Genomic DNA, 23,524 nt, shown 5'->3' on the forward strand with positions numbered 1-23,524 from the left:
GTTATTCATGGTGGACTTTGTTACCTTGGTTTCCCCCCCCCCCCCCCCCCCCACACACACACACACCCGGTTCTGGGATTTTGGTTCACCGTTTTGTAATAATTTTGACACCATGGGGTGAGATCTTGTGTGGAGCCCCAGATCTAGAGAGATTATCAGTGGTCTTGTATGTCTTCCTTTTTGTAATAATTGCACCTACAGTTGATTTCTTCACACCCAGCTGCTTGCCTATTGCAGATTCAGTCTTCCCAGCCTGGTGCAGGTCTACAATTTTGTTTCTGGTGTCCTTCGACAGCTCTTTGGTCTTGGCCATAGTGGAGTTTGGAGTGTGACTGTTGGAGGTTGTGGAGAGGTGTCTTTTATACTGATAACAAGTTCAAACAGGAGCCATTAATACAGGTAATGAGTGGAGAACAGAGGAGACTCATAAAGAAGAAGTTACAAGTCTGTGAGAGCCAGAAATCTTGCTTGTTTGTAGGAGACCAAATACTTATTTTTCACCATACCTTGCAAATAAATTCTTTAAAAACAAGACAATGATTTTATGGATGTTTTTTTTCTCACTATGTCTCCCATAGTTGATGTAGACCTATGATGAAAATTACAGGCCTCTCATCTTTTAAAGTGGGAGAACTTGAACAATTGGTGGCTGACTAAATACTTTTTTGCCCCACTGTATTTCACCATGCATGAAATCCACTGCGCATTTTGCTATGAGCAGATTTACAGGACTTCCCTACCTCAGCTCTGTGTGTACAATAAGATTTGGACGTGGACCCGTATGTCACAGTCACGTGGGTGTGCTCAGCTAGCAGCCAAACCATGCTGCACACACAAGGCTGCAGCAGGGAACCCCTGTGGGGGTCTGCTCATAGCAAAATGCGAAGCTTCTTTCCTACTGCACAGCAGATTTTTCGCAGAGTAAAATAGGCTGTATATGCGCTGTGTGGGACCCTACCCTAAAGCGCCACACACAGTGCACTAGGGTTTCACAAGTCTATTCTACACATACCTTTGCTGTAAACACTGTATACTTACAATAAACTGCTTTGTAATCTCTTTATGCAGTCACCCGAACAGTCATAGAGGTGGAACCTGTGGTTCGCGTCACCTCTCTCTGGCTATGTCACTTGTTATTAAAGGAAAACTGTCAGTAAACTCCCCCCACACTAACCAGAGGTACTGACTGGTAGTGCGGGGGACGCTGATCAATATGCTGCCTACCATGCCCGCATCTGCCACACCGTTCGCCCTTTGTCTTCATTCTTCTGGATATGCAAATGAGCAGCTAACTTGACACGGGCAGGGTTACAAGGCTCCTTCAGGCACTGTGATGTCAGTGCCACTCGACCTCTGCACCGCCCGGCTTATGAATATTCATCCCCTCCCTCCGACTGTTCCTCCTCGCTCTGTACTGGACTCCACTGAGGAGGGAGGGGATGAATATTTATAAGCCAGGCGACGCTGCAGATGAGTGCCAGAAGGAGCCTTGTAACCCCGCCCATGCCAGTTATCAGCTCATTTGCATATCCAGAATGAAGATAATGGGCGAACGGTGGGGCGGATCCAGGCATGGTAGGCAGAATATTGATCAGCGTCGCCCGCATTACCAGCCAGTACCTCTGGTTAGTGCGGGGGGAGTTTAACAACAGTTTTCCTTTAACACAAATGGCTTGGATGCCCGCAGCGGCCATGTCCTGTGTTGTAAATCAACAGCATGATGTAGGCCAAAAGAGGTGGTGTAGCCTGAGAGCATAGCGGACTCCCGCGTCTCTGACAGTTTGAATGAATGCAGGACGGGATTACAAAGCTATTTATTGTCAGTATACAGCAGACAGTTTTTACAGCTAAGGTTCTATAATGGACTGAATGTACAATACATTTCTGGTCATTGCCTAACTAGTAAAATTTTCTCTAATATCACCGTAACTATAATGAAGAGTGATTGAACATGTGCAGCAATGTGCTGTGCAACAATTTTACACCACAAAACCAGGATAAAACCAATAATAACTCTCATCTACCCCCCCCCCCCCCCCCCCCCCACCACTGTCTTTAGAATCTATGTGGGTCCCATTGTTTGGACACCCATTAATAAAAACACACATCTAACAACGAAGTGAACAATGGCAAACTTGCATCTTAACCTCTGTTGGCCCCTCAATACATAAAAATATGAAGCAATATTTTCCGGTAGCCTGCTTTATGTCAGGGGTGAGAGGTGCACACAGCTGCTGTATTCTATAGTAGATTAACAAAGGTCTAAATCCTTCCCACTAATACATTCTTACCCTGCACCTGTCTATCAGCTACCGGCAGGAACTCCGGCCTCTATCCTTAGTATTGTTCCTGTGGAAACTGATAAATGCGCCAGGGATAATGTTACAAGAGGGAATTACCGACAGGAATCAGTAACTGGAAACACTGTACACGGCAATACAGTCACTTCACTGCCGAATTGTTAGCATTTTTACTAACCACAAAAAAATGATCTGTAACCTGAAATATGATTATGTCCTATGTTGGTCATGTCAACTTCCTATATTTTTTTGGTTATGACAGATAGGATTGTGAAAGATTAAATGGGAGCAGACTACAAATGACAAGGTAGGACGCAATGCAGAACGCTGGCATGAGCGCAAAAGATGACTCCAAATACAAGACACTATGGGGGAGATTTATTTCTTCTGTGTAGAAGAAATGTGGTGCAGCCGCCCATAGCAACCAATTATTTTTTCCCATTTTTCAGAGGTCTTAGCACGTTTACACAGTTTTCTGTTAGGGAGCATGAAAATTATATTTTGATTCTGACATTAATGCAAGCGAAGATACCAAATTAATTGGTAACAGTTTATTGGGCAACACAGGATCCCCCTTCTCATGACCAGCGGAGCCCCCAGCAGTTGGACACATATCTCCTGTCCTGTGAATAGGGGAGAAGTTGGGTTTCTGGTAAAAAAAAAATCCCTTTAGTACTGTGTTTAGTACAAGCAGTCTGCCTCCCACTATTGCAAAACTACAACTCCAATTATGCAACAGCTGGAGGCACACTGCTTGGAAAACCTTGCTTTAGTGTCTCCTACCTTGTCCCTCATCCCCTAAATATGTCATTATACTCCCCTTTATATTAGTTCCTCTGTCCAGGTCTCCAACACACTCAAGTGGAAAAATCTTTCTGGGCTTTACAATAGATGGCCTATCCTCATGATTGGGGTGGGGGACAAACGTCTTGTACCCCTGATGATAAGCTTACTGAAGAGACCACAGCACATGTGTAAGTGCTATTACCTGTTCAATGTTTATAGCATCTTGGACTTGCAATCCCCATAATATATGGAGCGGCCATATCGGGGACAACGCTGCAGCACTATGCACTGCTGCTACCTGACTCACTAGTCATCTCAAGATGGAAGCTTCTCTGCTTCAATGGGTGGAGCGATCGCTTGGTGGGAGAGAGATCAATCTGCAAATAATGCAACAGCTGTAGGCACCCTGATTGAAAACCACAGGTCTTTTGAATGGATGCAGCTCATTTATGTTTCAACAGGTGGGGTGGCTGATGTGTGGGAGGGAGGAAAATGGCATTATGGGATTTGTAGTCAAAAAAAGAAAAACACACAGGAAATAGCAGTTCACAAAAAGCTAGCCACAGTGTTATGGTAATCTCATGACATGAGCCATTTAGCCCCAAGACAAGCGCAGATCCTTCCTAAGCATGTCCATTACTGTCTGCCAGGTACGTACTAAAATCACCTTATGGTGGAGAACCCCTTTAAAGATGCTGCAGCACTGTCGCCTCTTCAAACTACTGATCAATAAGACTTCTGCTGATCTAATATTGTGGGCCTATCCTGAGAATAACTCATTGATATAAACCCCTTTCAAAAGGAGATGTCTCATCCTAAACATTACTGAAAAACGTATCCCCTATCCGCAGGATAGGGGATACGTTTTTCAGTAATGTTTAGGATGAGACTTCTCCTTTAAAGCCCAAATCAGCAACACCATTAAAGGATTAATAAAAATAGAAGAGACCTGCACAAACTAAAATTTATTATTTATTATATATTTATTGCAAAACATGATGCAGAAATTTTAAGGGGAAGCCCTACTTTCTATAGAGTATTTTGACAATTTTCTCCACCAATTCGCTCCATTTCAATGTTCTAATAAGCACCCTGCATCCCCAGCATTCACTCCTGGGCAATACAAAACACACACTATGTTGGCTGATTGTACACATTTTCTGCCATTTATTTTGTTCCGTAATGTGCTCCAAAATGACATGCCGAAAAGTTATTCTTAGGAGATTAAGTAAAAAGCAGAAAACCTAAGGTCAGTGTCTAAGAAGCCAGACTTCTAACAAAACAGAGTCTGTTCTATGAATGTTGGGGAAACATAAGACAATCATATGATGCCTTCATAATGAAAAATAAATAAAAATAAATGATAAGTAGTTTTCCAGGATAGGAAAACCCTGCGCCACCATCATCTTGTATTATCCTATTTAGTCACTGGCCAGTGTCAGGCTAAGTTTCCACTTTTTTTTCTGGCAGTTTTTGAGCCAGAGTCATAAGTGGATCCAAAAGGGAGGAGAAGTGTAAGTCCTTCCTTTATATGTCCTATTCCTTTTATATGTCCTGTCTTTGGCTCAAAAACTGCAGTGGCAGATATCCAAAAACTGCCAGAAAAAAAAAAAAAAAAAAGTGGAAACTTAGCCTAAGTAAAAATTGAAGGCCCATTATCTCTCTTGCAGGGCTCCTCAAATCCCAGGCACCAGGTCGCCATGGCAACTGAGAATTTCATCATGGCGCCTATGTTTTTTCAGTCATTTCCAATAGGGTTTGTTATTTTTTTTTTAAACAGTTTTACTTACCTCCATTCCTGCACTAATATCCCTTCCTGCTTCCAGTTGGCGTTGCAGTGTTACATAAGCAGCGGATGTTAGTCAACCACAGCAGCCAATCAGTGGCCTCGGCGGTCATGCTCCATACTCAGGAGTAGGCAGAGAGGCCACTAAGGAGGTCAGGTGACATCCACTGCTGAACGAGGAGACACTAATGACTGCAACACACAGGTAGATGAGGGGGACACTAATGACTGCAACACACAGGTAGATGAGGGGGACACTAATGATTGCAACACACAGGCAGATGAGGGGGACACCAATAACACAGGGGAGTAGTAAGGGGGGACAATAATGACTGACACAGGGGAGAGATATGGGGACATTAATGACTATGTGATCATATGAAATCACGTGACGCTGCACGACATGTGGCATCCTAGATCCTAAAGAAATGTTTTCACGCCCTGTCTTGCGTCTCATAGTGCTGCCATATAGCCATGTTTCATAGTGCTGCCATATAGCCATGTTTCATAGTGCTGCCATATAGCCATGTTTCATAGTGCTGCCATATAGCCGTGTTTCATAGTGCTGCCATATAGCCGTGTTTCATAGTGCTGCCATATAGCCATGTTTCATAGTGCTGCCATATAGCCATGTTTCATAGTGCTGCCATATAGCCATGTTTCATAGTGCTGCCATATAGCCATGTTTCATAGTGCTGCCATATAGCCATGTTTCATAGTGCTGCCATATAGCCATGTTTCATAGTGCTGCCATATAGCCATGTTTCATAGTGCTGCCATATAGCCATGTTTCATAGTGCTGCCATATAGCCGTGTTTCATAGTGCTGCCATATAGTCGTGTTTCATAGTGCTGCCATATCTCAAATACAGTAGAGCCCCATCCATTATTAATGTAAACAGCACAAAACAGAGGTGGGTTCAGCATGGATCATTGTTTTTTTCCAAAAGCAGACAAAAGGGAATGACTTCAAGCATGTCTAATATGTAACATAGCTGAGAGAAGAAACCGAGACGTCTGACACTGTACTACCAGGTTACGTAACAAAATATGTTTAATGGTTATACTATGATAAAAAAAGATACTATCATTATTTTGGCCTATGATATCTAATAAAAGTATCTAAAAACACAAATTTGCCAATACAGCACAAATACAAAAAAAAAAAAAAAAATATTAAACAAACACCTAAAACTATTGTTGGGACTATAAACAAGTGTCCTGTAGTTGTACTTTCACCTTCGAGGGAGCTAAGGTAAACTTAAAGGGATTCTCCACTACTTTTAACTGATCCCCTATCCGCATTATAGGGAATAAGGGGGAGATTTATCAAAACCTGTGTAGAGAAAGAGTGGTACAGTTGCCCATGGCAACCAGATTGTTTTTGATTTTTAAAAAGAGACCTTTGAAAAATGAAAGAAGTGATCTGATTGGTTGCTATGGGCAACTGCACCACTCTTCGTTTACACAGGTTTTGATAAATCTCCCTCTAAGTGTCTGATCGTGTGGGGTCCGACCTCTGGTTCTGCCAGCGATGTCCAGAACGGGCTCCTGTTTCTCCCTGTGAATGGAGCGTCATGTCGGCACGCACTCAATTCTCTACGGGAGAGCAAGAGGAACACAAAAACGTATGTGTCATGGGTCGGGAAGGGAATGACAAAAACTTAAAAGGGGTTATCCAGGAAAAAACTTTTTTATATATATATATATATATATATATATATATATATATATATATATATATATATCTCAACAGGCTCCAGAAAGTTAAACAGATTTGTAAATTACTTCTATTAAAAAAATCCTAATCCTTTCTGTACTTATGAGCTGCTGAAGTTGAGTTGTTCTTTTCTATCTAAGTGCTCTCTGATGACACGTGTCTCGGGAACCGCCCAGTTTAGAAGCAAATCCCCATAGCAAACCTCTTCTACTCTGTGCAGTTCCCAAGACAAGCAGAGATGTCAGCAGAGAGCACTGTTGCCAGACAGAAAACAACAACTCAACTTCAGCAGCTGATAATTATTGACAGGATTAAGATTTTTTAATAGAAGTAATTTACAAATTTGTTTAACTTTCTGGAGCCAGTTGATATAAAAAAAAATAATAAATTATAATATATATATATATATATATATATATATATATATATATATATATATAAAGTTTTTTCCTGGAACACCCCTTTAAGGGCCAGGACGAAATTCACAGTCGCCATGGCAACCAGGATTTGTCAAGCCCTGCTCTGCAACATAATACAGTGTTTCCCAACCAAGGTGCCTCCAGCTGTTGCAAAACTACAACTTCCAGCATGCCCGGACAGCCAAAGGCTGTCCGGGCATGCTGGGAGCTGTAGTTTAGCAACAGCTGGAGTCACCCTGGTTGGGAAACACAAATCATACACCCTTTCAGTAGATTTGTACTTAACCCTGTATTATGTAACTGCTCTTCCTATATACTGTTCTTAGAAATATATTGAGGGAGTGCCTCTAAAATATAAGTGTAGGGTCACCTTCCTACATGCTATTATTAGGAGTTTATAACTATTCCATTTTTATTCCAGCTCGCATTTGTCCATCACTCCCTTTATTTCTGTCCTCTTTTTACATTACAACCTGAAAAGACACCACATTCAGCAGATTAAAAATACATAACCAAAAGATGGACAAGGACTGCATCGGGGTAAGGTTCATGGTGAACACAAAAAAACTATACATCCAAAGTCCATGCACATAAAGCAAAGGCAACAACAATGAAAGAGCAGTCAGATCAGCCCACATATACTCAGAGGCTACAAGGACCATCTATTGGCTTCCTCTAGTTCACAACTCCCAGCATGCTCAGACAGCTGTTAAAGGGGTATTCCAGGAAAAAACATACTATATATATATATATATATATATATATATATATATATATATATATATATATAAATAATCAACTGGCTCCAGAAAGTTAAACAGATTTGTAAATTACTTCTATTAAAAAATCTTAATCCTTTCAGTACTTATGAGCTTCTGAAGTTAAGGTTGTTCTTTTCTGTCTAAGTGCTCTCTGATGACACCTGTCTCGGGAACCGCCCAGTTTAGAGGAGGTTTGCTATGGGGATTTGCTTCTAAACTGGGCGGTTCCCGAGACAGGTGTCATCAGAGAGGATTTAAGGTTGTTCTTTTCTGTCTAAGTTCCCTCTGATGACACGTGTCTCGGGAACCGCCCAGTTTAGAAGCAAATCCCCATAGCAAACCTCCCCTAAACTGGACGGTTCCCGAGACACGTGTCATCAGAGAGCACTTAGACAGAAAAGAACAACCTTAACTTCAAAAGCTCATAAGTACTGAAAGGATTAAGATTTTTTAATAGAAGTAATTTACAAATCTGTTCAACTTTCTGGAGCCAGTTGATATATATAAAAAAAAAATTTTTTTCCAGGATAACCCCTTTAAATATAACGGCATGCTGGGAGCTGTAGTTTTGCAACAGCTGGAGGTCCACAGCTTGGAAACCACAGCTCTAGCTGAATGATGGATGTCTACACAACATGGAATCAGGCCGGGTTCACAAACACACAGTGGTAAAAAAAATAAAAAAAATACACATTGCCTGCGCTGTTTTTTGATACGACACCTGCATTCCAGGTGGTATTTATGCCGTATCATGGAGTTATGTGAATCCAACCTCTACTTGTAGCTTATAACTATTCCATATTGCTGTAATAGATATCACCTCTCCATGCACTGGACTGGGGGTAGGTCACCTACATCCCTCTTGATTATTTTACAGCCAAAATGCTGCCAAGGCATTATGGGAGATGTAGTCCAATCCAAAACATCTGGTTATCCTGTGCACATACACAGCGTCCAACCTAAACTGAACACAGGAGGTGCGCACAGCGCTGTCTACGTATTACAGCCGCTAATACAGTATTTTCCAAACAATGTGCCTCCAGCTGTTGCAAAACTACAACTCCCAGCATGCCCGGACAGCCTTCGGCTGTCCGGGCATGCTGGGAGTTGTAGTTTTACAACAGCTGGAGACACACTGTTTAGAAAACACTGCACTAATATCTTACTCTGCCCTGAAGGCTGAAGAGCAGAGTAAGGCTGCATTCGCATCTCATTTTTGCAATACGGTTCCCGTATCCGGTTTCAGTGAAAAAAAACGTATTGCAAACCGTATGTATAGACATGTCATTGAAAACCGTACGCCAACCGTAGTATCTGGTTGTATACGTTGTGCATCATTTACGGTTTTATCCGGTTTTTTTTCCCCCCAGTCTCCAAAACCGTAGTCTACTACGGTTTTATGTCGGGGTGAAAAACCAGATACAACCCGTATATGGTTTTTTTAAATGGTGGTCTATGGGAACCGTATGTGCGTACGGTTCCATCCGGTTTGCACAACACGGTTTGGCAGTTTGCACATGTGCAGTGCACGCCGAAAGTTCTTCCCACAAATAGAACAAGAAGAACTTTAATTAAGGACAAACATAAAACCGTATCAGTTTTTCTTTTATTTTTTATTTATTTTTTAATTTATTTTTAAACGTATTAAACCAGACATCCGTTTTCAAACCGTATACGGTTTAAAACTGTAGAGAGGTGTATACGGTTGTACACGGTTGTCTATGGTTCGGTCGAGTTTTGAGACATAGGTTTTTTGTAAAAAAAAAAAATGATACGGTAACCGTATTGCAAAAACGAGAAGTGAATGCAGCCTTAGATGGCTGTCTAGGGATGCTGGGAGTTGTGGTTTTGCAACAGCTGGAGACACTGTGGAAAACACTGTACTAATAGCTTACTCATCTCTGAAGGAATGATCTTCATGCTATCAGTGATACTATCAAGGCTTGCAAAATATGTGGAAAAAAAACTGATCGGATCAGAGGACCTGACGAAAAGGGGTACCACCCCTCGAAATGCGTAGTCCATAGCTCTTAATAAAAAACGCGTAGTCCATAGCTCTTAAATATTCCTTTTGTCCACATCGGTTTCTATATGACCATCGGGTGAGCGCCAGGAGGATCAATCATTTTCCCTGCAATTTGATACTATCAAGGGGCATACAAGATAGGCAAAAAGAAAAAGCAACCAGTTCACACACATATCATAATATATATCTATATCTATCCAGTTAGGTGACCAATGTTTGTCTAATGGTGGGCTTACTATGCACGCTTTAATGTTCCTGAAGCGGACTACATAATGGCCCTCATTTACTATTGCAAACCCGACATGTTTTGTCGGGTTGTGCGCCAGATTCTAGGGCACGGTGCCAGAAATTCTGTCTGCGCTAGAATTTGCACCAGAATTGAAAAATAAAAATAAAAAACTAACTCTCTATTTTGCTAAGAAAACCTGAAAAGGTGGCGTGGCCATTGGGAAAAGGGGGCGTGGTCACAGAAAAGGGGGCGTGTTCCTGCCATTTTAACAACAACAACAAAAAACACTATATTTACTAAGGTTTCCACAGAAAATGTGGTGGATTTGAGCTGAGGAAAACCCGACAGATCAGAACATGTGTAAGAAAAGCAAAATGTAGGGAAAGTGGAAAATTTAGGGAAACCTTAGTAAATACCGGGGAAAATTAATTGTAGGGAAATAAAACCCACAAAGAAACCTACACAACACTCTTAGTAAATAAGGTCCAATGTGTGTGATATTGATCCCGGACCCAGAAGGAGTTATAGAAGAGGTGATGGCGCGTGCAGCATCTCCCGGGGGTTGCACTTATGCATTTATGTCCCCATGGTAACAATGATGCATTACAAGTCATTACTGATAAGCTAAACCTATGGTGCAAATATTCTATTTACTATACAAGGAGTAAACATAAGTCTCTGAGCAGAATTTCAGAGTTATTAAAGGAGAAGTCTCGTGGTGAAAAACATATCCCCCATCCTGCGGATAGGACATAAGCTTTAGATCACAGGGGGTCGATCCCCGATTTCCTGTATGGAGCCCCAGCTCTGCCCCAGAGCATTGTGTTACGACCCCCGCCCAAAGCGGAGGCCACCACACCCCCTCCATATAGCTCTAAGGGAGCTATAGGGAATACGTTTTAGATGGCAAAGGGGGGGGGGGGGTGAACCCAGCAATCAGACCCCCGGCAATCTAAAACGTATTCCCAATTGTGTGAATAGGGGTATACCTTTTTTACCACAAGACTTCTCCTTTAAGGCACATGACAGATATTCTGCTCGGAATTTATCTCAATGGATTCTACTACTCATCTACATTATGCAAGTTCTGTAGTGGAAGTTCCAGATTTCACCCAGACAAGTCCATTCCATTAGTGAATGGGATTTCTATTTCTAATGCTTATTTACCCTGTAAAAACTGTGTGCAAAATAAGCGTTGATTCTGGCCGATGCTTGGGCCTTAGGTTCCTGCTACAGAATTTGAGTGAAATTTTAAAGCGGAATTCCACTCAGAAATACCACTGCAGCAGAATCCCATTGGTGGCAATGGGATTCTGATGCAGAGAGCACACTACGGAATGTCAGTGGCGGATATTGTGTCGCTGAAATTCCACCGCCAAAAGTATGAGCTTGCTTATTATTTAGGCGGAATCCGCACCACAGTCATCGCCGTCTATGGGGATGGCAATGTCTGAGCAGAGTGCACTCAGAATCGTCAAAATTCAACCAGAAATTGAATTAGTCTTAAAAGGGGCACTCCACTGGAAAACATTTTCTTTTAAATCAGCTGGTGCTAGAAAGTTAAACAGATTTGTAAATTATATAGAAGGGTTGGAGAGGCTCTTGTCTGACTATCCACCAAATAAACCCGGGCTACCTAATTAGACACTTATACCCAAGGTGTCAGAATGTAGTTTGTCTGTAGAAATTATAATATATATATTATATATATAATATATATATATATATATATATTATATATATATATATATATATTATATATTATATATTATATATATATATATATATATATATATATATATATATATATATATATATATATATATATATTAGGGCTCAGGGTTTGAGACAACTGGACAGGTTGTGTTTCAAGTAATATTTAAATTTATTGATTGTATATAATGTGACAATTGAATATTAGATAAAATGTAAATAGCAGCAACTGCGTCTCACAGGGCCCTTGTGTAGGCGCAGCACCAACTATTAAGAACTATAGCATATGTATAGTACAGTATATAAAATATAAAAATATACTTGTAAAAAATTATAAAAGATATAAAATAAGATATATTATATTATATTTTATATTTTTATATTTTTTACAAGTATAATTTTATAATCTTTTATATCTTTTATAATTTTTTACAAGTATATTTTTATATTTTATATACTGTACTATACATATGCTATAGTTCTTAATAGTTGGTGCTGCGCCTACACAAGGGCCCTGTGAGACGCAGTTGCTGCTATTTACATTTTATCTAATATTCAATTGTCACATTATATACAATCAATAAATTTAAATATTACTTGAAACACAACCTGTCCAGTTGTCTCAAACCCTGAGCCCTAATATATATTTCTACAGATTTGTAAATTACTTCTATTAAAAAAAATCCCAGTCTTTCCAGTACTTTTTAGATGATGTATACTACAGGGGAAGTTCTTTTCTTTTTGAATTTCATTTCTGTCTGACCACAGTGCTCTCTGCTGACACCTCTATCATTGTCAGGAACTGTCCAGAGCAGGAGAGGTTTGCTATGGGGATTTGCTCCTAATCTGGACAGTTCCTAGAATGAGCAGAGACATCAGCAGAGAGCACTGTGGTCAGACAAAGGAAGTTCAAAAAGAAAAGAACTTCCTCTGGAGCATATAGCAGCTGATAAGTAATGAAAGGACTGGGATTTTTTTTTTTTAAGAGAAGTAATTTACAAATCTGTTTAACCCCTTAAGGAGCAGGCCATTTTACACCTTAGGACCAGAGCGTTTTTTGCACATCTGACCACTGTCAAACATTAATAACTCTGGAATGCTTTTAGTTATCATTCTGATTCCGAGATTGTTTTTTCGTGACATATTCTACTCTAACATAGTGGTAAAATTTTGTGGTATCTTGCATCCTTTCTTGGTGAAAAATCCCAAAATTTGATGAAAAATTTGAAAATTTTGCATTTTTCTAACTTTGAAGCTCTCTGCTTGTAAGGAAAATGGATATTCAAAATATTTTTTTATTTTATTCACATTTCCAATATGTCTACTTTATGTTTGCATCATAAAATTGACTTGTTTTTACTTTTGGAAGACACCAGAGGGCTTCAAAGTTCAGCAGCAATTTTCCAATTTTTCACAAAATTTTGAACCTCCCTTTTTTTCAGAGACCAGTTCAGGTTTGAAGTGGATTTGAAGGGTCTTCCCATTAGAAATACCCCACAAATGACCCCATTATAAAAACTACACCCCCCAAAGTATTCAAAATGACAATCAGTAAGTGTTTTAACCCTTTAGGTGTTTCACAGGAATAGCAGCAAAGTGAAGGAGAAAATTCACAATCTTCATTTTTTACACTCGCATGTTCTTGTAAACCCAATTTTTGAATTTTTGCAAGGGGTAAAAGGAGAAAATGTATACTTATATTTGTAGCCCAATTTCTCTCGAGTAAGCACATACCTCATATGTCTATGTAAAGTGTTCGGCGGGCGCAGTAGAGGGCTCAGAAGCGAAGGAGCGACAAGGGGATTTTGGAGAGTACGTTTTTCAGAAATGGTTTTTGGGGGGCATGTTGCATTTAGGAAGCCCCTATTGTGCCAGAACAGCAAAAATAACCCACATGGCATACCATTTTGGAAACTAGACCCCTTGGGGAACGTAACAAGGAATAAAGTGAGCCTTAATACCCCACAGGTGTTTCACGACTTTTGCATATGTAAAAAAAATAATTTTTTTTTTCACTAAAATGTGTGTTTCCCCCCAAATTTCACATTTTTGCAAGGGTTAATAGCAGAAAATACCCCCCAAAATTTGTAACCCCATCTCTTCTGAGTATGGAGGCACCCCATAAGTTGGCATGAAGTGCATTACGGGCAAACTACAATGCTCCGAAGAGAAGGAGTGATATTTGACTTCTTGAGAGCAAATTTTGCTCGGGGGGCATGTCGCATTTAGGAAGCCCCTATGGTGCCAGAACAGCAAAAAAAAAAAAAAACACATGGCATACCATTTTGGAAACTAGACCCCTTAAGGAATGTAACAAGGAATAAAGTGAGCCTTAATACCCCACACGGGTTTCACGGCTTTTGCATATGCAAAAAAATATATATTTTTTCCACTAAAATGTGTGTTTCCCCCCAAATTTCAAATTTTTGCAAGGGTTAATAGCAGAAAATACCCCCCAAAATTTGTAACCCCATCTCTTCTGAGTATGGAGGTACCCCATAAGTGGACCTGAAGTGCACTACGGGCGAACTACAATGCTCAGAAGAGGAGGAGCACCATTGAGCTTTTGGAAAGAGAATTCGTTTGGAATGGTAGTCAGGGGCCATGTGCATTTACAAAGCCCCCCGTGGTGCCAGAACAGTGGACCCCCCCCACATGTGACCTCATTTTGGAAACTACACCCCTCACAGAATTAAATAAGTGGGGCAGTGAGCATTTACACCCCACTGGTGTTTGACAGATCTTTGGGACAGTGGGCTGTGCAAATGGAAAATTACATTTTTCATTTTCACGGATCACTGTTCCAAAAATCTGTCAGACACCTGTGGGGCGTAAATGCTCACTGTACCCCTTATTACATTACATGAGGGGTGTAGTTTCCAAAATGAGGTCCCATATGGGGGGGGGGTCCATTGTTCTGGTACCATGGGGGCTTTGTAAACACAAGTGGCCTTCAATTCCGGACAAATTTTCTCTTCAAAATCCCAATGGCGCTCCTTCTCTTCTGAGCATTGTAGTGCGCCCATAGAGCACTTTACATCCACATATGGGGTATGCGCTTACTCAGAAGAAATAGGGTTACAAATTTTGGGGGGCTTTTTTTTATTTTCCCTTGTGAAAATGAAAAATTTAGGGTGACACCAGCATTTTAGTGAAAAATTTTTTTTTTTTCTCATTTTCCCATCCAACTTTAATGAAAATTTGTCAAACACCTGTGGGGTGTTCAGGCTCACTGTACCCCTTGTTACGTTTCGTGAGGGGTGTCGTTTCCAAAATGGGGTCACATGTCTGTATTTATTGTTTTGTGTTTATGTCAGAACCGCTGTAAAATCAGCCACCCCTGTGCAAATCACCAATTTAGGCCTCAAATGTACATGGTGCGCTCTCACTCCTGAGCCTTGTTGTGCGTCCGCAGAGCATTTTACGCCCACATATGGGGTATCTCCGTACTCAGGAGAAATTGCGTTACAAATTTTGGGGGTCTTTTTTTCCTTTTACCTCCCGTGAAAATAAAAAGTAAAGGACAACACCAGCATGTTAGTGTAAAAAATTTTTATTTTTTTACACTAACAGGCTGGTGTAGACCCCAACTTTTCTTTTTCATAAGGGGTAAAAGGAAAAAAAGCCCCCAAAATTAGTAACGCAATTTCTCCCGAGTACGGAGATACCCCATATGTGGCACTAAACTGTTTCCTTGAAATACGACAGGGCTCCGAAGTGAGAGAGCGCCATGCGCATTTGAGGACTAAATTAGGGATTGCACAGGGGTGGACATAGGGGTATTCTACGCCAGCGATTCCCAAACAGGGTGCCTCCAGCTGTTGCTAAACTCCCAGCATGCCTGGACAGTCAGTGGCTGTCCGGAAATGCTGGGAGTTGTTGTTTTGCAACAGCTGGAGGCTCTGTTTTGGAAACACTGCCGTACAATATGTTTTTTATTTTTTATTAGGGGGACAGTGTAAGGGGGTGTATATGTAGTGTTTTACTCTTTATTATGTGTAGTGTAGTGTAGTGTTTTTAGGGTACGTTCACACTGGCGGGTTTACAGTGAATTTACCGCTAGGAGTTTGCGCTGCGGTGAAAAATTTGCCACAGCCCAAACTTGAAGCAGAAAACTTACTGTAAACCCGCCAGTGTGAATGTACCCTGTACGTTCACATGGGGGGGCAAACCTCCAGCTGTTTCAAAACTACAACTCCCAGCATGTACTGACAGACCGTGCATGCTGGGAGTTGTACTTTTGCAACAGCTGGAGGCACACTGGTTGGAAAACCTTCAGTTAGGTTCTGTTACCTAACTCAGTATTTTCCAACCAGCGTGCCTCCAGCTGTTGCAAAACTTCAACTCCCAGCATGTACTGATCGCCGAAAGGCATGCTGGGAGATGTAGTTGTGCAACAGCTCTACAACTCGCAACTACAACTCCCAGCATGCAGAGACAGCTGTTTGCTGTTTAGGCTTGCTGGGAGTTGCAGTTTTGCAAGATCTGGGAGTTGCAGTTTTGCAAGATCTGAGCTATTGTTTAGAGACCACTGCATAGTGGTCTCCAAACTGTGGACCTCCAGATGTTGCAAAACTACAACTCCCAGCATGCCCAGACAGCAAACTGCTGTGTGGGCATGCTGGGAGCTGTAGTTTTGCAAGATCTGGGAGGTGCACAGTATAGAGATCACTTTTGCAGTGGTCTCAAACTGTAGACCTCCAGCTGTTGCAAAACTGCAACTCCCAGCAAGCCTAAACAGCTCTCTGGGCATGCTGGGAGTTGTAGTTTTGCAACATCTGGAGGGTTACAGTTTAGAGACCACTATAGTGGTCTCAGACTGTAGCCCTCCAGATGTTGCTAAGTAACTCACCGGCTTCCGTTGGATCCAGGGAGCTGCGTCGCTGTCCTCTTCTTCCGCCGATCGTCGCCCGCTGCCGCCGCTGATCGTCGCCCGCTGCTGCCGCCGACGGGTAAGTGGATCTTCTGCGCCGGTCCCTGTCGGTTTCCCCGTCCTGCCCCGCCTATTGTGGGAGGGCAGGACGGGGAAATCGAAAGTAAACCCCTCCGCCCCCGATCTGCTATTGGTGGTCGCGTCTAGACCACCAATAGCAGAGATAGGAGGGGTGGCAACCCTGCCACCTCACTCCTATCGCTACAGGGGGATCGTAGGTGTCTAGGACACCCGCGATCCCACTTCTATTCCGGGTCACCGGGTCACCATAGACCCGTATGACCCGGAATCGGCGCAAATCGCAAGTGTGAATTCACTTGCGATTTGCGCCGATCGCCGACATGGGGGGGGTCTAATGACCCCCCTGGGAATTTGCGCGGGGTGCCTGCTGATAGATATCAGCAGTCACCCCGGCGCGATCCCCGCCCAACGTGCGGCGGGGACCGAAATTCCCACGGGCGTACAGGTACGCCCTTGGTCCTTAAGTACCAGGGTGCAAAGGCGTACCTGTAAACCCTTGGTCCTTAAGGGGTTAAAGTGTACCCGTCAAATCCAACAATTTTTTTTTTTTATATATATCACTCAGTACCTAATCCTGACCATGTACATCTAATTTTTATGTGTATAGCACCTTTATTTTTTATTTTTATCACACTTTTAATTTAGCTCACTAGTCTGAATTCCTCTAAAAAGGGAGGGGGTGTGGCCTCATTGTGCAGGTCTCCGCCCCCTCCCTCAGTATGCTGTCTGCTCACATCTCCCCTAGCATTAGCAAAACTACAACTCCCAGCTTGTCCTCACTGACAGTAGCGGGACACAAGATGACAGTGGGAGGATTTTTCCTCCAGCTCTGAGCCCTGCACTCACTGCTGTCAATCAAGGAAGTGTGTCCATGATGTGGGTGATGACACATGGACACAGCAGGACTAGTATGTGTCCAAGCAGGCCGGAGGGGTGGGGGGCGGGGCAGTTGTTTGTCTGGCTTTTTCAGTATGAAATACTGAAAATTTTCTAATGAAAGCAACTGCAAAACCTATTGGTTATATATGCTTTACAACAATATCAAAAGTTTTTGTATCTGACAGTGCCCATTTAACTTTCTGGCACCAGTTGATTTAAAAGAAAATGTTTTCCAGAGGAGTAACCTTTTATGGGTCCGTTCACACGGGGGGTGATTTCCTGCAGACTTTCAACAGCATACTGACCGCAGAAAATCAGCAACTGATTCTGCAACCGCTGACTTCGAGGGGTCAGCAGAAAATCTGCAATAGTGGCAGATTAGCAGATTTTCTGCACACCCATTGACATCGATATGCAGGAAATCCACCCATGAACGAGCCCTCAGATAAAATTTTCAGGGATGAGGTAGCCTGCTAGGACTCCAAGCTGCCCGTGTTTTGGGCAACCAAAAAAATGAAGAAGAACAGACTCACTTTGACATCAATAGGCGATACTTGTCATCTAGTCATCTCTCCCATCATCCCCCTTCACCCATAAATACTGAGGACAGATGGCTATACATCTGAATGGTGTCCATGTTAAAGTGGTACTCCGGTGAAAACCTTTTTTCTTTTAAATCAGCTGGTGGCAGAAAGTTAAACATATTTTTAAAATACTTCTATAAAAAAATCTTAATCCTTCCATTACTTATTAGCTGCTGAACGCTACAGAGGAAATTCCTTTCTTTTTGGAACACTGATGACATCACGAGCACAGTGCTCTCTGCTGACATCTCTGTCCATTTTAGCAACCATGCATAGCAGATGTATGCTAAGGGCAGCATGGTGGCTCAGTGGTTAGCACTGCTGCCTTGCAGTGCTGGGGACTTGGGTTGAAATCCCACTAAGGACAACAATAAATAAAGACATTATTATTGTTATGTGCTCGTGATGTCATCAGAGAGCATTCCAAAAAGAAAATAGTTTCCTCTGTAGTATTCAGCAGCTAATAAGTACAGGAAGGATTAAGATTTTTTAATAGAAGTAATTTACAAATCTGTTTAACTTTCTGGAGCCAGTTGAAAAAAGGTTTTCACCGGAGTACCCCTTTAAATGACCGTCACAGTTTTCCTCAACAAAGTCAGCGGTCTGGTGGTGCCAAACTCTGAAAGGGATCATCCCTTTATCTAACCCTCAGTGAACTGAACACATTCTGCTACATATTGCTACATTACATCCAAGTAGGTAAAATCTGTCTACAGTCTAGGATACTTAGAACAGCGTTTCCAAGACAGTGCCCCAAGCTGTTGCAAAACTACAACTCCCAGCATGCCTGGGGTAGTGTTCATTTTGAAACAGCTGGGAGCACCCTGTCTGGAAAACAATGCTCTAAGTATCCAAGACTGTAGACAGTGACAGTGAGGATTATCTACACCGGAAACCATTATGCTGTGACAAGAACCAATCTATATGGATCATCAGCGACTGAATGTAAATGAGAAGGTTTCTTTTCAATGAAAGCAAAGATCCTACACAGCTTTTACCTATACACCTGCCACTATTTTTTGCGCAAACGGCCATTTGCACCATCCACAACTCTTAAGTGATTTACAGAAACTGTAAAAGTAAATTAAATAATGTTTTACACATACAATAGGTTAAGCGCACGGTCATGTAAGAAGCCGGCCAGAGCTCCTTACATGACAGTGGGCTCAGCCCATCAGTGGCCGGGGCATCGCTGCGGCCGGTGATAGGCTGACGGCTGTCCGACATTCCAGTCCCCAGCGTAAGGCCGACGTAGGTAAGTTAAAGTTTATTTTCTTTATCTTTTGCAGCCCGGGCATAGGGATACAGTGTACAGCAGTGGTCTCCAACCTGCAGACCTCCAGCTGTTGCAAAACTACAACTCCCAGCATGCCCGGACAGCCGTTGGCTGTCCAGGCATGCTGGGAGTTGTAGTTTTGCAACAGCTGGAGGTCAGCAGGTTGGAGACCACTGGTGTACAGCGAGTTCCAGCGCCAGCGGCCCCCAACAAAGAGGAGGAGGGCAGTGCATGACATGTGTGAGTAGTACCCCGCTGGGCTGATCATTAATTGGGGGGGAGCAGAACAGCGCTGGGGGGTAACATAGGATTAGTACCCCGATGTGGGGACAGCGCTGCGCTGGGCTGATAATTCATTCCCAAGGGGGAGGGGCCTAACTGGTATTGCGGTATGGGAAAAATTCATATCGTGCAGCCCAAAAATTTCAGTAAGAATCGGTATACCGCCCAGCACTACTTGTGGGCGATATGTGAGTATTTACCCCGATGGGGACAGCGCAGCGCTGGGCTGGGCTGATAATTTATTTATATTTCTTCTTTTTGGGGGGGGGGGGAATACCGTTATATTCCGTGGAACCACCATAAGTTACAAAAATACAGTGATACACATTTGGTCATACCGCCCACCTCTAATATCTACCCCCATAGCCAACGTATATACACCCCTATATATCTACCCCTATAGCCAACGTATATACACCCCTATATATCTACCCCTATAGCCAACGTATATACACCCCTATAGCCAACGTATATACACCCCTATATATCTACCCCTATAGCCAACGTATATACACCCCTATAGCCAACGTATATACACCCCTATATATCTACCCCTATAGCCAACGTATATACACCCCTATATATCTACCCCTATAGCCAACGTATATACACCCCTATATATCTACCCCTATAGCCAACGTATATACACCCCTATATATCTACCCCTATAGCCAACGTATATACACCCCTATATATCTACCCCTATAGCCAACGTATATACACCCCTATATATCTACCCCATAGCCAACGTATATACAACCCTATATATCTACCCCTATAGACAACGTATATACACCCCTATATATCTACCCCTATAGACAACGTATATACACCCCTATAGCCAACATATATAAACCCCTATGTATCTACCCCTATAGCAGACTTATATACACCCCTATATATCTACCCCTATAGCCAACGTATATACACCCCTCTAGCCAACGTATATACACCCCTATGTATCTACCCCTATAGCCAACGTATATACACCCCTATATATCTACCCCTATAGCAAACGTATATCTACCCCTATAGCAAATGTATATACACCCCTATAGCCAACATATATAAACCCCTATGTATCTACCCCTATAGCCAACATTTATACACCCCTATATATCTACCTCCTATAACCATGCTTGAAAATGGTTGCATTGGGTGACCGAAACGTTGCACCTTATTGGATGGAATAAACAACTTTTCTTTCATCTTTAAACCTTGCTTTGGAGTTCTGCAGATTTATTGTTTATTATATATATATATATATATATATATATATATATATATATACATACATACATACATACATACACACACACACACAGCTTTGGACCTAGGCTGGCTACTGCTGCCGGCACCCGCACTTCCTTAACATTAGAACTGTGCTGCTTTGGCATTTACATACACACACATATATATATATATATATATATATATATATATATATATATATATATATATATATATATATTATAAACCCAATATATAAACACCCCATGTATATATGTATATACACCCCTAGACAGTGACATCAGAGTCATATATACAGGTGACAGAACCAGGACACGCCCCACAGGTCAGGGTTACCCAGCAGCCCATGGGGTGTGCACAGTGTATAGAGTGACAGCACAGGAGGATGTAGGCCTGGACCACTATCTTCCATGTCCCCCAGGCGCAGTGTCCGTCCCTCACAAGTGAACATGCCGGGCTCACCTCTTGGGCGCGGGCTGCTCCATGTTGCCTATGTCCGCTCGGACAGTCCACACCGGATCACACAATACTCGAGCCGCTCCGGAACTGCTACTAACTCCGCATAACTTCCATATTCTTCCTCACACACATCCCTCTCCTCTCCTTCACTGCACCGTAACCAAACCTCTAAGATCCCGCCCCTCTGCGAGACGCCGACAACGGATTGGCCACACCGACCGCAAGCTCGTCTCCTGATTGGTCAACTCTCGCGTCACGTTGTATGACGCTGACTAGCAAGGTACTACTGTGTTATGGGTGCACAAACAGAGAGCAGGAAGCTAGATAGCCACCGCGGAGCATGCTGGGGGAAAAGGGGCGGGCGGGGGTTGTGAAGGGGCGGGGACTGCCGTGGTAACTCCACCCAGTGTTGTGCCAGCTGTCAGAATCCATAGACGCTCATCATAGAACAGTGTGCCCTTACCTGTGACTACAACTCCCAGCATGCCTTTGGTTGTCTGGACTGGCGAGTTGAAGTTTTGCAAGTGCGGAAGAGTTGAAAAACGCTGTGACTCTCCAGCTGTTGCAAAACTACATCTCCCAGCATGCCCGGACAGCCAGAGGCTGTCCGGGCATGCTGGGAGATGTAGTTTTGAAGCTATAATTTTCCCTCTATCAGCAATTTTCAACCTGTTACTCTTAGGGTGCGTTCACACTGAGTAAATCAAGAGGAATTCACGCTGAAAAATGTACGCGCGGAAAAATAATTTTCTATTTGCGCAGAATTTGCGTAGAATTCGTGTGGAATTTGCGCGGAATTTGCGCGGAAATGGGGGAGAAAGAAGTGACAGGTTTTTCAGCCAATTCTGAAAAAAATCCGTGCAAAAACGATGTCGGGTGGAATTTTTTTTACCAATGAACATGTTCTTTCTTCAAGCGGAAAGGAATTCAGCGTCGGAATTCCGCTAGCAGAATTTCCGCAGTGTGAACAGGACAGCAGAAAAAACATTAAAGTCAATGGGCAGAGGAGATGTGCATTAATTTGGAGCAGAGAATTCAAGAGGAATGACTCAAGTAAATTCCTCTTGAATTACTCCGTGTGAACGCACCCTTAGGCAGTGGCAAAACTACAACTCCCAGAATGCCCAGACAGCCTGGCAGCAAACCAGCCACAATCTAGCAGTTGGCAAAAATCCAAGATGGACTTCAAGTCATAGTGACAGCCAATTATAGGTTGCAATGTGTTCCTGTGGTGTCCCGGTACCGTATATCATACGTTACCTTTGTAGAGGTCCCCATAGTCAGAGTCCCTAGGACGTCGGGGTCCCTCTTCTGTAGTTATCCCCTTGTCACCCCTCAGTTAGCCAATAATTATATAGAAGTTAATATAAGTATAGATATATGTATATATGTAATTGCCTACCTGTTCAGCGTAGCAGGACCTGCGGGTCACATGATTAGATTAGAACTCTATGGTTTTGCTACAGGACCTTTGGAGGTTCCCATGACGTGTTCACCCACAATGCAATGTAACGGTGAGTGACAGTTGTTATGGACCAATCCAAAACGGCCAGCCCCTGCCCATATAAGGGACCTGCGCCATCTTGATCGGTCTCTTCCCTCTTGGGTTGCTGACTCTAGAAGAGGTAGGACCTCCGCAGCTTACAAGACGATTTACTAGGCCAAAGCCTTGCGGCCTCGGCCTCTATCATAGCGGATATACTAAGCAATTCCCTGCTACCCTCTGCAAGATCACTGGACCTAAACGCACCCTTAAATCCAGCGGATCTCTGCTATACAATCCCTAAGAAGCTAAATTGGGCTTATCTGATCCCAACCAACTGTCAATCGTTTTTTTCCATTGGAATTTCAATCAAGTGAAACTTGAAACAAGTGAAACTTTATTCATAATGGAGTGAAAAGTTAAAAACGTATATATATGCAACTGGACATCATTTTTCAAACTGTATACGGGTTAAAATTTGTACACATGTTTTGATACAGTTTAGTCAGGTTTTGAGGAATCAGTTTTTCATCAAAAACCTGATACGGGAACTGTATTGCAAAAACGTGGTGTGAATGCACGGATTTACAGCGTATTTTACGCTGCAAATCCGCTGG

General features: G+C 42.5%; 1 protein-coding gene across 1 annotated transcript in view; it reads right to left on the minus strand.

Annotated features, from left to right (window-relative positions):
• The window catches only part of STK3 (serine/threonine kinase 3), a 245,238-nt gene extending 223,566 nt beyond the window's left edge, over positions 1-21,672 (minus strand). The window contains exon 1 of the mRNA XM_056522374.1: positions 21,428-21,672. Within this exon, the coding sequence (XP_056378349.1) occupies positions 21,428-21,450 (23 nt within the window). The 5' untranslated portion in view covers positions 21,451-21,672. The remainder of the gene's footprint in view (positions 1-21,427) is intronic.
• Positions 21,673-23,524: the final 1,852 nt, after the last annotated feature.

The sequence above is a fragment of the Hyla sarda genome, chromosome 5 (assembly GCF_029499605.1).
Source record: "Hyla sarda isolate aHylSar1 chromosome 5, aHylSar1.hap1, whole genome shotgun sequence".
NCBI classification, from domain to species: Eukaryota; Metazoa; Chordata; class Amphibia; order Anura; family Hylidae; genus Hyla; species Hyla sarda.